We start from the raw sequence: 13822 nt of genomic DNA, 5'->3' as shown, positions 1-13822 counted from the left end.
ATAGATAAGCTCATTTTGCTTGACAGGACAGCATTTTTGCAGGGAGGACAGTGCTATGGTGTTTGGGAGGAGGTTTGCTTTCTGAAAACGGCGCATGAGGAGCGACCATGCAAGAAACAAGACAGAGCGAGCCTGGGCTTTATATCTGTTTTGTATCGGGTTGGCAGTCGAGAAGACATCAGGATAAGCATGTGGAGACCGATTTATTTTAATGTATGATGTGGCCTGGTCGCGTATGACGGCTCTTTGTTACCCTTTCTTTGACTTTGACCTTGACGATGTCGTTGTACTGGTAAGAGCTTTGAGTTGAAGACAAAGGGATACATGCCATTGACTTGGTGGCAACACCAAAGTTTAAGCAATACCTTGATGCTAGAGTGCCTGCTGGATCCGATATTGTTAGAAGACTCAATGTGTATGTTATTCTCGCTGCAATTGGTCTGTTGGGCTACATGGACACGGATGAAGTTGATGCAGACGTGACACCCCCTCTAGGTAACTAACGTAGAGGCTGAGTCAGGCCGAAACGGGAGATGCGGGTGAGGTATGTCGTCCACAAGGTCGGCCGGCCCCACTGGATTCTCGCAAGAATTCACATCTTTAAGTGAGTGTCACTAATGGGAGGGAGTTCGACTCATGTCTTCTATCATAACACCTAAAATATTAAAAAGAAGCATTTCCCCTCTCGTCTTTTCGAATTCCATCCAACCACGTTTTCTACCTCGGAACTGTTTCACTGCACATCAACCACTTCATCACAACTTTTTTGCACAACGCAAACACGGCATCATGGCTGACGAGGCTCATTTCGATGTTGAGGGCAAGATGCAGAATAGACCCCCAAGATCAAGAGGCGACAGGGGACGAGGGAAAGGCGGCGGCGGCGGTCATGGAAGAGAGGTGCAGGTGTCGAAGGCCCTGTCCAAGCTCTTGAGACATCAAGCAGCTAATGCTGGCATCCAACTTGATGATGAAGGCTATGCGCCCTTGGATGCTGTGGTACGAGGGATCCAAACACACCTTGAGTATTCCCCCTGCGGACAAGACTTGCTGACTCTCTCATGCAGCTCGCCTGGGGCCCTTTGCGATCTTTAAAGGTCACGTTTGATGACATCCAGTCCATTGTCAATTCTAACGACAAGCAACGGTTTACACTCAAGCCCAACACCGTCAAGAACCCTTCCCTGGATACTAAATCCACCACCCCCGCCGATTATCTCATCCGTGCCAACCAAGGTCACTCCATCAAGCTTGAGTCGGCCGCTCTTCTGGCGCCCATGACACTAGAGGGAGGTAACGTCCCTGAGCGTGTCCTTCACGGATCCTTCTTTTACTTTTGGCCACGCATCGTCGAGTCCGGCGGCCTCAAGCCCATGAGTCGTAATCATGTCCACTGCTCAACTGGAACGCCCGAGGAAGGCGTCGTTAGCGGGATGCGTAAGGACGCAGAGCTGATTATCGAGATAGACGTTGAAGCAAGCTTGAAGGGTGGCGTGAAGTGGTGGCTGAGTGACAATGGAGTGTTGCTGACGGAAGGCGACGAACAAGGGGTTTTGAGCACCAAGTACTTCAAGTTGGTGACAGGTCGCAAGGTTGATGTTGGGGTACTGTGGCAAGACGGTCAGTGGATTTCTGATCTACCAGCTGGGTTGAAGATAAGTCCCCCGTTTGGAAAGGGTCCTCGACAGGGTGGAGGAAGGGGAGATAGACGTTGACCTCGTAGACATCAGAAGTCATCCCAAAAGCGCCTATTTTATAGAGGCAATTTGATAAGGCGGCATACTAGGACTATTTTGATGCACGTAACCGTCACTGGAGAAAGGATTGATTCAATGATTCAACCATCCGCTTAGTTGACTCTTCATTCTGATCAACTCGATTCGCCCTATCGCCTAGCTAGGAGCAAAAGAACTCCTGCGGCAAAACCTGAAAGTGAGTCATAAAGCACCGCTCAGGAGGTCGAGTCCATGAGGCTCGCATATTGGTCACCTCTGTTCTTCTCTTCCTTCTCTAGCCACTCAAGCACCTTCTCCGCGACCAAGATCTCAGCTTCCTGTCTTCCCACGGCCCCGTCTACAACACCCATATTCTCCGGAATCCGCCCATCATGCCTGAAAATAGGACGCCCTTTCCAGGTATCTTCTTGTTCATTGTCCTGTTCGATATGGTACTCAGGAATACCGAAGCCCATGCGCTCACCGAGACCAGCGACGCGCTCACGAACGGTAGGGCCATGAGTGGTGGCAGAAGCCAATGGAGTACTAGTTGGGACGCTGCGAGCGCCTGGACGAAGAGATGTAGTAGCCATGGAGAGACCGCCATCCGAGTTTTCTTTCTCTTTCTTGATCCTAGCATGCGCAGGAGACTCTTGTGACTCTGGAGGGGCTCTCTTGCTGCCTCGAGGTGCTGGCTCTTCGATGCGGAGGTACTTGAGTGCGTGCATGGCAGCAAAGTTTTTAGCTTTTTGAACCTTTTTGAACGTCGGAACCTGTTGACCAGTCTCGTAGCCACGGCCCTCCTGGGGAAACTTGATGTTTTCAGATGGAAGATTGCAGAAGACACGAGATCGAGGAAAAGGCATTCCGTAGACTTGTTGATTGAAGGTCTCTTGAGTGAACTGAGGAGTTGGAATCTTGTTCTGCTGACAGTACTCTGGCAAATGATCATGGTTAGGAACTTGATATGGAAGATGACGTTCACTTCTGGCGGGGAAACTCACGATTCAAATCGCTAACCCAGAAATCTTCCACTTCAATCTCATGAACAAGCTCGATGAGTTGCGAGATGGCGGCGATCTGCTGCTTGTTAAGCTGCGCAGGATGCCCCGTCTTTGCTTCTTCGGCTTTTTTCTCCTCTGCGAACTTTATGAGTTCATCCCAAGGGATACCACCACTGACAGTTGAAGGGCCGTGAGACGCCATTTTGCTTTGGGTGTGTTTTTGGCCGACGCAGTGTTTGGGTGCCGAAGGTGTAGTTAGGCGGAGCGTGATGAAATGTCAAACGATAAGAGGAGAAGTTTGGGGGAGGTGAGGAGCTCGATTGATTACATGAAGCAAAGGAAGAAAGGTGGAGAGCTGGCTCTGCAATTTATAGCTGTGATTCATGACCAGGCGAGGCCTTGCGGTAAGCAGTGAAGAATGGATGGATGCCTCTTGGAATATCGCAAAAGCGAAGTACATACATACAGTAGGCGACCAGACCTCATTGGTAGAACAGCTTAGATTGACCGGCTTTAACTGCTACTTCCGAATCGATTGGGTTACTGTGCGTGCCAAATGCGCAATCAACCCGCATCATTTCGAGAGGGAAACGCTTACAATGTGATCATGGAGTTGGTGAGGTGGTGAGAGTGGCTGTGAGGGGTCTATTTTTCTGGCCAACTATAGTGGAGGTGCGCCGTTCGAAACAAACAGAGGGATGACCTGACCTGAGACAGAACTAGGCTCTGAAAAACCAAACTTAGCAACACTTGATTGATTGTGTCGGTTATGCTATAGATAGGTAGGTCCATACAATGGGTTGACCCATCAGCGTCGCAGGGTATCTACCAACACCTGATGCAATATGTAAAAACTCTCTCTAGTTCAGCCACACCCTTCTAACCTCCTACCCATGGTGTATTTAATCCTCTTCAAAGAAACCACCCTCGTCGCTATCATCGTCGTCACTCTTGACGACTGGCTGTGCAGCCTGACGCTCCTGTAATCTGCGTTCTCTGCGGTTCTTTGGAGCAACAGCAGCTTTCCCCTTGACCTTGGTGAAAGGTGCAGGCTTTTCCTTCGTGGCCTGTGGTTTCGGCTGCGCCTTGAGAACCTCATGTGTAGTCGTTGCCCTGGGCTTTTTCTGGCGGCGCTCTGGCTGTGCTTCTTCTGTAAGCTCAGTTGGCCGTCTTTCTCTTAAAGCTCGCAATGCGTGGGGGCCACCCTTCATCGCCTGTTCGATGTCCAACCATATTGGCGGTCGCGCTGTATGCAGTAGGCCCCTATGCTTGAGCGGTGTGTAGTCAAGCTTGTCGTCGTCTTTGTCTTCGTCGTCCTTCTCTGGCTTGGCATTGGTATACAAGCTGATGTAGGGTTCAGCATGGGGAAAGTGTTGTGTATACGCCTCGTCTACTTCGGCAACATGCAAGTCACGCTCCAATGCCTCGATCTCGTCCGTTTCTGTAGATTCGGTCTCTTCAATCTTTTTTCGCAGCTGTTTTGCTAATCGCGATGCCTTCTTTCGTTCTGGATCGCGCCTTGTTAGCATTCTTTTGGAGCGGAGAATCACGCCCAGAGAAGGTCTTACCAAAGAACCGAACCATGTGATATTTCGATATCATAGCACTTCGTAGCTTCTGGAAGCTCTTGTCTGAGACTGTTGCCTTGAGAGCGCCCAGCTCTCGCTCGAGATCATTGCGTACGTTGGCGGGAAGTTCTTGGTTTCGGTTCAGGAGTCGTTCGATAGTGCGCGTTCGCTTCTTGGCCCACGTTGAAGTTCCCTCGTTCGGTCGATGCTTTGACTTGCTCGACTTGTGCTTCTTTGTACCATTGAATGATGGACGGTTACGAGGCTCGGGAGACCCAATCTCCGAATATCCTCTCTTTTGCCCCATGGCGACGATTATGGCTCGTGAGAGGATTATGAAACGAGAATGGGGTGGGATTGCGAAGAGAATGTTCAAATGAGGTTCCAGGTCAAGGTTGAACAATAGGTAGTTACTGAAGAATTGCATACGAAGATGGCCAACTTTTTTTTTCCCTAGGTACTATCTTAGTAGGGACTTGCGGTGGTATCTTATCAGGCACGTCTCGATTCGGGGTAGCGTCAGACGCTCGGGCTTGTGGGGAAGGGAAGGTGCTCTGTGTTCCTGGGAGGCACCTGGCACAGAGGTTCATCATCTAAGCTCGACACCATCGAATCCAATACCAACGACTATCTTCTTTATATATCAAGAACGTTTTCCTTTAATGTCTATAGCATCCAAATGTCCAAAGGGGAAGCTCTGATATCAACGATTTTCTTAAAATTTATTTTCAAGCCGTTCTCGAGAGTCTGGCCCGAACCTTGTTCGCTCGACTCATCCATCGCCAGGATTCATCTTGAGCTAGAGGCGCCGCCAACCTCTCTTCTTGAAGATCATTCAAGATAAACTCAATTACCAGGAGGCCTAACTACTAATTGATGCTTATGTAAAAACCCATCACAGGGCTAATTCTCCTTCATCATGGATCGCCCTGAACCTGGGCTCGTCAAATGGTCGTCCAACCCTTCATATGATAACTTCATTCATATCAACCTGCAGCACCGCGTTGTTCAGGTCTACGAACCAACTGGTCATGCAAGAGCTGGGAAGTTCGACTACCAGAAACTCGCCCGCCACGATGACTTTCCTCCCCTCACAACCTACGATTGGTCGCCAACCAATCCCGGCCTTCTTGCCGTTGGTACGGGCAGTGGCATTGTGAATTTGCTCAGGATTGACGATGGATCTAATGCGTACGTGGAGCTGGGCCTCAAGATGTCTCGTACTTGTCAAGCCGTCGCGTTCAACACAACCGGACTATTAGCAGTTGGCCTGGACAGAGTGCGAATGGATCAATGCCTTCACATCTGGGATGTCAGTCGATTGTCTTCAATAGACAAGAACACAAAAGGGTTTCCCTCGGATGCAACAAACATTGCTGAACCAAAAACCCGCCTTGAACCTAGTGTCTCTGTGTCAAGCATAAAATTCTTCGAAGACAGCCCCCAGACTCTTGTTGTGGGCATTAAGGCTCAGGGTCTTCGAATACACGACCTTCGAGGTAGGTTTCGCAGACGAAGAGAATTTCTGCGCAAACTGACACATGTTCGATTCTTATTAGACCCTTCAAGCATTGTCACATTTCAAACAAAGTGCAACAACAATCTTACAATCGACTATGCTGATCAGAATTATTTTGCTTCTTCCGCCCTGGACCACCCTGGAGTAATGATCTGGGACCGTCGAGCGACATCTCGACCCGTGGCTTCTCACGCATACATGCAAGCAATTGAGGAGGATGAACTTCCGTGGGGTGGAGCATTGCGTCTTGACCGGGTCATCGAGACTGATTCTGACCCTTTCTTGGCCGATGGAAAGTATTCCCTTGTTCGGTCACTTCGATATTGCCGTGACCATCGTGGTTTGATTGCTGTGCTATCTCGTACGGGACAGCTCAAGGTCTTGGACACCAATAAAGAGGCCCCATCTTCTGGGTCTAGCAACCCGGAACTTCTCCAAGTTCAAAAGTCTTATGAGATGGATGTTTCATATGTCGAAACATCAAGGAAGAATGATCGCATTGTTGCTTTTGACTGGGTGACATTGAGTTCCCCCGTCCTTCGTCCACGGCTCCTCGTTTTACGAGCCAATGGAAACTTTGAAATCCTCGAACAACCATCGCAAACATCAGATCATGTTTACAAACTTGTACCATGGAAAGCACCTCATCGCGGTCTCGAAGGTAATTCAAGCTGATCCCCGATGGTTTGGACATGTCTAACCCCGTATAGAGGGCGCCCCATACCACAGCGTGATGCAGTTTGAGCCATCCCAAGCTCCTGACATGCTAGGGCCTCTTCTTATCGAAGAAGCTTTGTCAGAAGTGCCATTATTCGGACCAGAGAGTGCAAATGTCCGGGCAGATACGGAGGCCTTACTGAAGGCAAATAACATGACTTCAGTGGTTATAGAAGATATTGGGGCAACCACAAGGCCACTTCCTGAAGCCTTTCACAAAGCCTCCACCGTTGCAGCTAAGATAAGAGCCTTGCGCGCCTTCGTAAGAGACGAGTTCCAAGCTCCAAAGGGTATAAAGCCACGTGCTGGAGACACAAAGATTGTCGAAAGCGAGACCAGTGAGATGTCCCTAGCATCCGATAGCTTGGGCTCATGCCGAGAAATCCACGACGCATTGTTGGCTTCACTAGCTGAGGCTGAAGGTCTGCCCCGAGAAGCACAGAACGTACTTGATCACAACATGTTGTTACGTGCTAAAGAGAAATACCTATTCGACGCAGTAGCAAACAGAGACATTGTGGCTGACGATCCGTGGGTGAAATATATATGGGACTGGGTGGCGAGTAAGTATCCGGACATTACTCTTCTTCACGGCATACTAACATCTTGAAGCTGCTGAGGATAACGCTGATGATGGAGGCATGGTACTCTCAAATATTGACCTCAGCTACGTTGGTGTTCACTCAATATGGACAAATAATCTTGGTGAATAACTAGAAGCGGAAATGGCCCAGACCCCAGCTGACCTTGTCATAGGCCGTGATCCTTCTACTCGACTACCTCCTGGCGCAACGCCTCCTGATCGTGCAACATGGGAACGTACCATTGCAAGTTTCTGCAAAAAAAATCGTCTTCCCAAGTTCAACGGAGCAGCTACCAAGTGGCCAGCGCATCGTCAGCTATGCCTTGAAATCTGCGGCTGGGGTGATTCTGAAAAGCATGATCCAAAAGGCCGCAATCGAAAGGCAGATCCCGAGTACCCCACCACCATTCATACCATGGCCGCAGCTCGTGCTTTATTTACAGGGGATCATAAGGAAGCCATACAGATCCTTAAGAAAGCCAGCACTGCTCACCCTGAACTCTTGTTCGTTTCTTTGGCCCTACAGCTTATGGGCAGTGGGGACAGCACGCCTGCCAAGAACAAGGAACAGCTTGATTTTGATGAAGCTGTTGCTTCCAAAACTGACCCTTACCTCCGAGCAATATCATCACTGATTGCTACAGGTGACTGGACGGCTATAGCCAGCCAGCTATCTCTTCCCCTTTCTGACCGAGTTTACGTTGCAATTCGCAACTTTGACGATGATCAGCTCACACAGTGGCTCAACAAGCAAATCACATTGGCGATAGCAGACGGCGATATAGAAGGCATCGTCCTCACAGGTATCACAGAACCCATGGTTGATATTTTTGCCCGCTACATCCAAAAGTTTCATGACGTTCAGACAGCGACCCTCGTGCTGTCCATTTGTGCACCGAGATACATAGACGACATTCGCTGTCGAGCCTGGCGCAACACTTACCGTGCCCATCTTCAGCGCCATAAACTCTTCTTCCAGCGCACAAAGTTTGACGTCGAGTCAACCAAGCGTTCGAAACGGGACGGCATCCCCAAATTGAAACCACCATCACGCCAAATTGCCCTCCGCTGTGTTTTCTGCGACGCCGAGACATCACTCGCGAATACTGCCAACCAGCCACCGCATCTCGGAGGTGCCTCTTCTGCGCAAGCAGCATCGGCTCTCGAGTCTCGAAACCCACTTCTCGCGACGAGCATCAATGCGGGTGTGAGTTGTCCCAACTGCGGTCGACACCTCCCGCGTTGTGTGGTCTGTCTCGAGATCGTGGGCGTCCCTCGTTCCGACAAGCCAGAAGAGAAGAGTGAGTCGAAGATGGCTGGTCAGTTTCCTACATTTTGCCTCCGATGCGAACATGTCTTGCATCTGGACCACGCCCGCCAGTGGTTTACCAGACACGTTGAGTGCCCTGTACCTGAATGCCGATGCCGATGCAACTTCAGAGCGAACCCTGAGTTGAGTTATCGTTAGGATGCTCATGATCTAGACATTTAGAGTCAAAGGAGGCTGGCCCAGCCGACGGGCCAACCGAACTAGGAATTATCACCGAACTCTCATTTACTGGATAAGATCTGTGACATATATACAGTTGAATATGAAGAGCGTGTCTAACTTGGATTGCTTATGCAGTCGAGGAAAAAATATATCCTTTATCTTTCGCTTCTATCCGCAGGTTTCGCAAAATCAACAGCCAAGAAACAACTCCGTGTCCTATTTACCCCGCTCCTCGAGAATCCGGCCATTTTATCCTTCACGCCGGAGGTTCCAAAAAAGTGTTCGCCTGTCCTTCCCAGTATAGTACCTAGTATCCAAAGTAGGTATCGTATGTTTCTTCTATCTTCGTTCGATCGCTCCGTGTCAATAATCTCTAACGCATAAAACAAAGGGGAAATGAGAAGGCTTCGACTTTCCAAAAGGGGTATTGTAACCAAATGAGTCACCAAGTGACAGCTGAAAGGCTTCCTTTCCCGTTGACAAGGCTTGATGACGATTTATTGTTTCAATGGCTTGTAAAATATCAGGTTTCATTCTTCAACAGCAGCCTGGCACCAAGGATGCTCTAGCACTTGGTTGATATCGTAGCGTTTAGCGACATCTCGGTCCAGCATGCATCGAATGAGGCCGATACTCTCCTCGCTCAGAATATAGGGTATCCGCAGGTCACGGTCCATGATCTCGTCAATACTGTAGAATGGGTTCTCCTTGTAAATAATGGTGTAGAGGAGAATACCTAGTGCCCAAACGTCTTGCTCTGTGCCCCGATAAGGCTTGCCAGCGAGAACTTCAGGAGCAGCGTAATCTGGTAGTAAGTCAGCAAATTATGGCATGTCTCTAGGCGGACTGAGTTACTAACCGATTGTGCCTACGAAGACATCGAATGGACCGCTCTTGATGTATGCAGCACTCCCAAAGTCGATCAGTTTGATGTTGCCTTCTCCATCAAGGATTACATTTTCATCCTTGATGTCGCGATGTACCACGCGAGCCTTGGTGTGGAGGTGGTGGATTGCATTGGCTACTTGTACAAAAATGCTGCGGCATTCAGACTCGTCCATGTTGGTTCGGAGTTCGATGTAGTCAAAGAGATCCATGCCTGGCAGACCATGAGGAATCATCTCGATATAGTAGTTCACGTCATCCTCAAAGAATCCTTGCATCTCGACGATGTTGGGATGAAGTAGCTCAGGTTTGCGAAGGTACTCCAAGACGTGAACTTCCAGGGGCACAGTACCCAGCTTTCGGTCTCTAGTCCACGTATCGACAAGAATACGTCGCTTGGTAACATACTTGAGCACAATCTTCTTGCCACTTTGTTTATGCCGGGCTAGCTTCACTTGGCCATACGCACCCTGGCCCATTTCCTCCAATATCACATAGTCGTTGATCGTTTTCTTGTGGGGAGGCTCGACGACCTTGGGAACTGGAGTGGCCTCTTCAGGCTTGGGCTTTGGTTGCTGCCCCGTGATCTTAGCAGCAGCATTCATGGCGGCATCCTTTAAATGCTTGGATAGTGAACTTGCAGCAATCAACACGTTCTTTCGAGGTCCCTCATCATCTGAAGCAATCTCAAGAGGCGTATGAGCAGGGGTCTGGCCAGGTGATGGCTGGTGGAGAGGAGTTAAAGCTCCAGCCCGGGTAGGGGTTTCGAGCCCGAGATGAGGCTGAGTGCCGTGGAGATGGCGAGAATAAGTAATCCACAAAGCATACACTATTTCTGAATGGGTCACTTCGAAGGCTTCGTCTCCGGTGGCGTTGTCCTCATCGCTGCCTTCGAAGACTGTCTCGTTCATCACAACGGTCTTCTTTTCACTCTTGACTACACGCATCTGGACGTCAACCTTCAGATCGGATCCGTCTCGGTGTTTGGCGCTTAATCCAGCAGGATGGAGGAAAGCAGATGCAGCGTCAGGTCTATGTTCTTTCAAGGCCAGGAAGGCCGAAGCTTTTCTGAAACGATGTTCAGGAACAACCATACCATCGAGGAGTTGTATACCGTCCTCTTCTATCAATGACCCCAGAATGTTGTCGAATTCTGGAATGAGTGCATTTATCGACATGCCATCGGCCTTTTCGAATCCGAAGAGCGCACCGCAAAAGGCTGCGTTTGAGCTTCGGATCTTAAGCGTCTCTGGCTCTACCACGACAATTCCAGCCATGTGAGGGAACGTGGAAACACGAAGCTCTAGCTTGCCGCGGGTTTGCTCAACTGTGCAAGGCACATTGACTTGGGGTGAGTGAGGACAGGTGAAGTATCTCCGCCTTGAAACCTGGGCAAAGTCGATTTCTCCTGTGTTAGGGTCAATCCCTTGTCTGGGAATCCGTGGAACGAGTCTTGCTATATCGAATCCGGTAGGGATTGACTCGAACCCCCAGATGGGAGCAGTAGAGCCGGTGACCTGTTGAACGATGCCGTCCTCGTCCAAGGTGATGTAGGCGACGTCCTCGTGAATCTCTTCCAAAACCCAGATCAATCCGACCTTCTTCTCTTTGACCCACAAACTAGCAGAACCGGTCGCACCGTTGCGTTTCTGAATGGGGACCACGTCACCGCATAGCAGCACTCCTCTAGAGGAATTCGTCTGATTATGCCCGCCGCCCCGGGTCTTGGGCGGGCTTGGGTCGCCGCTGTGAACCGTTTGTGCACGTCTTTGTATGTAACTTCGTGGCTGAGTCCTCGAATTTGGCTTGCTTAGGAGCTGGGCTGTTATTCCAGATCTCCCGTTAAGCAGTGCCGAAGCTGCTGAAGCTGCAGGCGTTGTTTGGCCCGAGGGCGTTTGGCTTTCATTAAGCTCATCATCTGCTTGCTTCAAGAGTTTTCGTTCCAACCATGACCTTCTCTCCTCCTGTACAACTTCCAAGATGCCCATCTTGCGCACCTCAGCTTTTGTAACGCCAAATACCAGACAGGCGAGATCGTTTGCCGCAATAATGGTCCATGGAGGTTTAACTTCTGTTGTAAAGATCGCCTGAGCGGCGGGTACCCATCGGTTTGTGTGTCCATGTACAGAAGGACCTAACTGGGTGGGGAAACTGGTCGCTGTGGCGCTGGGGAGTTGGGCCAAGGACGGTGAGTTTAATGGTTCTTGATATATGGGCTGACCACTTAAGAAAGGCTGCGAAACTGTATCTATAAGTTTATCTTGAGCCGACACGGCCGTTATATCTGTCATTGTTCGCTTGAGGCTCAGCGTCGGACGGACTGGGGTAGTTTTCGAGCCTGAAGGGCCTCCTCCACTAGCAGAAGCTGTAGTTGGTTGATCCTGAACATGGGCAGTCTCATAGGCTGCTGGCTCAAGTGGAATGGATCTTCTTGTTGTCCCAACCCTTGACCGTCGAGGTGGTGGCGATGTCTGGCGAGGACTGATGAGATCTGTGCTGGATGCTCGAGGGTCAAAATTCTTGTCGAAGACATTTTCCAAGACCTCAGCGGGACCGGTCAGAGGAGCCGGGGCGTAAGAATCGTCGGGGTTTGGCAAGTTTGGAGCTCTAATTAGCTGTGCCTGTGCGAGTAGGTCAAGCATATTCTGTGTCTCGACATCGCCACTTACTCTTGCCTGAGCACTTGCAAGAGCAGCCTGCGACGAGTTCATAGGAAGACCCATATGGTCCTTCATGAACTCAACGGACCGTTTGAGGGCATTTTGTCGGTTGTGCAAAAAGTCCTCGGACTGATTGGCGAAAGAGAAAGAATGCAAAGACTCAGAGGGGAAGCGAGAAAGATCGTCGGAGAAGCTGGGATTTGATGGACCACCAGTGAGCGACAAGTTGCCGGTGCTGGCAGCCATCGCACTCATCGAAGTGGAACGAGACAGAGCGGCAACGGATGGGCTTCGCGAAGATGCTCGGGATCCTGGTAAAGTAGGGTTTCTGGATGGTGGGCGTGTCTGTCTAATTCGTCGAAGGCCGGACAGGCCTAAGCCATGCTCGTGATCGGTCATGATGGGAGACCTGGAGTTGATATGGTGGTCAGCAAGGAAGCAGACCGAGGGTGGGCGCCACAGTTGGGCTCCGTGACGCATGATTTCACTCAACATACCTGGCGATAGCTTCAAGGTCAGCGGCAGCCGCGGCGGCCGCGGACGCATCCAGGGACATGCGTGCTCTGCTTCGATCTTGAGTTGAAGAGTTCCTTGCGGCAGCCAAGTTTCCCGTACTACGGTTCTTTGGCAACGAGAGGGGCATTGGCAGCTTCTCTCGTCCACGTTCATCATCCCCAGTGTGATTTTCGGCTCCTGTGTCAAGAAAGCCTGGTTAGCTGACAGGAGGACATAGACCAAGAGTGGTGGCAGGTAGCAGGTAGTACCATGATCATTTTGTCCTCCATGCATCTGTAGCATAGTTGGAGTCGGCCAAGGAGAGGCCGAAACCACAGGTCAAGTCGTGATGAAAGGGTTACGGGGTCTGCTCTCAGGATGGCGGGGTTGAGCAGGAAATCTCGGTTGGCTCGATTGCCTGGAAGTCGATTGAAAACTTGGAGCCAGCCGTCAGATAGGAGAGGAATTCGCTTATACAAGAAAGAAGGATAGATGATAGACCAAGATGCGTATGGATATAATTTGAATTATCGATATTCCAAGATTGGGCCTTGAAGGGTGACGACGGATGAGGCCGTCAATGTTAAGGATGGGGATGGGGCCGTATTGCCAGGGCTATGTCTTGGCTTGTGACCCAAAACACAAAGAAAACAGCCCAGTCAGCGTGAGTCGAAGGGAATGCCGAGAGGGCGAATTGGGCGTTGCACCGCAGGATTTAGAAAATTATAGGTAAGGAAATAGATGAACCTTGGTGCTGCACGTTAAACTTTGTTACCACCAAGAGAAAGTTTGATTGTCGAGATGGGAGCTTTCAGAGGAGCCTGAGAGATTGATGTTGAGGAGCGTGAAGAAGACGGGGATTTGCGCCGTTATCATAGGCTGCTCTCAGGGCTTGTGAAGTCATCAGACAATCTGATTGGCAGGGGTTGGATTGAAGCCACTGCCTGCTGATACATAGATAGGTACTTAGTGCTTGCTTGACCCTGAAAACCCTCCAAGGTACAGTGGAGGTGGCGTAGCGCTGGAAGGAGGACTAAGGTACTGGGTACCTACCTACCTTAGGTCCTTAAGTAACAAGCTCAAGCTCAACCGTAAGGCAGGTTGCGATACGGAGTATTTGTAATAATAAGGTACGCATTACTACCAGACAAATGACGCCAGCATCCCTTTTCTGATTTCTATGA

General features: G+C 50.1%; 6 protein-coding genes across 6 annotated transcripts; 3 read left to right on the top strand and 3 right to left on the bottom strand.

The window, feature by feature from the left end:
* Window positions 1-789: 789 nt before the first annotated feature.
* Window positions 790-1715, top strand: J7337_002747 (uncharacterized protein; the record flags this gene model as incomplete). Its single annotated transcript, XM_044820474.1, has 2 exons — window positions 790-999; window positions 1068-1715. 2 exons carry the CDS (start codon window positions 790-792, stop codon window positions 1713-1715), a joined length of 858 nt encoding a protein of 285 aa, XP_044684774.1.
* A 236-nt stretch (window positions 1716-1951) lies between these two features.
* Window positions 1952-2921, bottom strand: J7337_002746 (uncharacterized protein; the record flags this gene model as incomplete). Its single annotated transcript, XM_044820473.1, has 2 exons — window positions 1952-2652; window positions 2720-2921. 2 exons carry the CDS (start codon window positions 2919-2921, stop codon window positions 1952-1954), a joined length of 903 nt encoding a protein of 300 aa, XP_044684773.1.
* Window positions 2922-3621: 700 nt separating this feature from the next.
* J7337_002745 (uncharacterized protein) lies at window positions 3622-4594 on the bottom strand (the record flags this gene model as incomplete). The annotated part of the gene is made up of 2 exons (XM_044820472.1): window positions 3622-4226; window positions 4288-4594. The coding sequence occupies 2 exons, from the start codon at window positions 4592-4594 to the stop codon at window positions 3622-3624; spliced, it is 912 nt and encodes a 303-aa protein (XP_044684772.1).
* A 612-nt stretch (window positions 4595-5206) lies between these two features.
* On the top strand, window positions 5207-7236 carry J7337_002744 (uncharacterized protein; the record flags this gene model as incomplete). The annotated part of the gene is made up of 4 exons (XM_044820471.1): window positions 5207-5786; window positions 5847-6467; window positions 6517-7086; window positions 7136-7236. The coding sequence occupies 4 exons, from the start codon at window positions 5207-5209 to the stop codon at window positions 7234-7236; spliced, it is 1872 nt and encodes a 623-aa protein (XP_044684771.1).
* Window positions 7237-7248: 12 nt separating this feature from the next.
* Window positions 7249-8563, top strand: J7337_002743 (uncharacterized protein; the record flags this gene model as incomplete). The annotated part of the gene is made up of 2 exons (XM_044820470.1): window positions 7249-8425; window positions 8499-8563. The coding sequence occupies 2 exons, from the start codon at window positions 7249-7251 to the stop codon at window positions 8561-8563; spliced, it is 1242 nt and encodes a 413-aa protein (XP_044684770.1).
* Window positions 8564-9128: 565 nt separating this feature from the next.
* J7337_002742 (uncharacterized protein) lies at window positions 9129-12638 on the bottom strand (the record flags this gene model as incomplete). The annotated part of the gene is made up of 2 exons (XM_044820469.1): window positions 9129-9403; window positions 9458-12638. The coding sequence occupies 2 exons, from the start codon at window positions 12636-12638 to the stop codon at window positions 9129-9131; spliced, it is 3456 nt and encodes a 1151-aa protein (XP_044684769.1).
* Between the last annotated feature and the right edge of the window lie 1184 nt (window positions 12639-13822).

The sequence above is a fragment of the Fusarium musae genome, chromosome 2 (assembly GCF_019915245.1).
Source record: "Fusarium musae strain F31 chromosome 2, whole genome shotgun sequence".
In the NCBI taxonomy this organism is placed as follows: Eukaryota; Fungi; Ascomycota; class Sordariomycetes; order Hypocreales; family Nectriaceae; genus Fusarium; species Fusarium musae.
The sequence above is the reverse complement of the archived record's forward strand: the minus strand, read 5'-3'. Positions and strand labels throughout refer to the sequence as shown.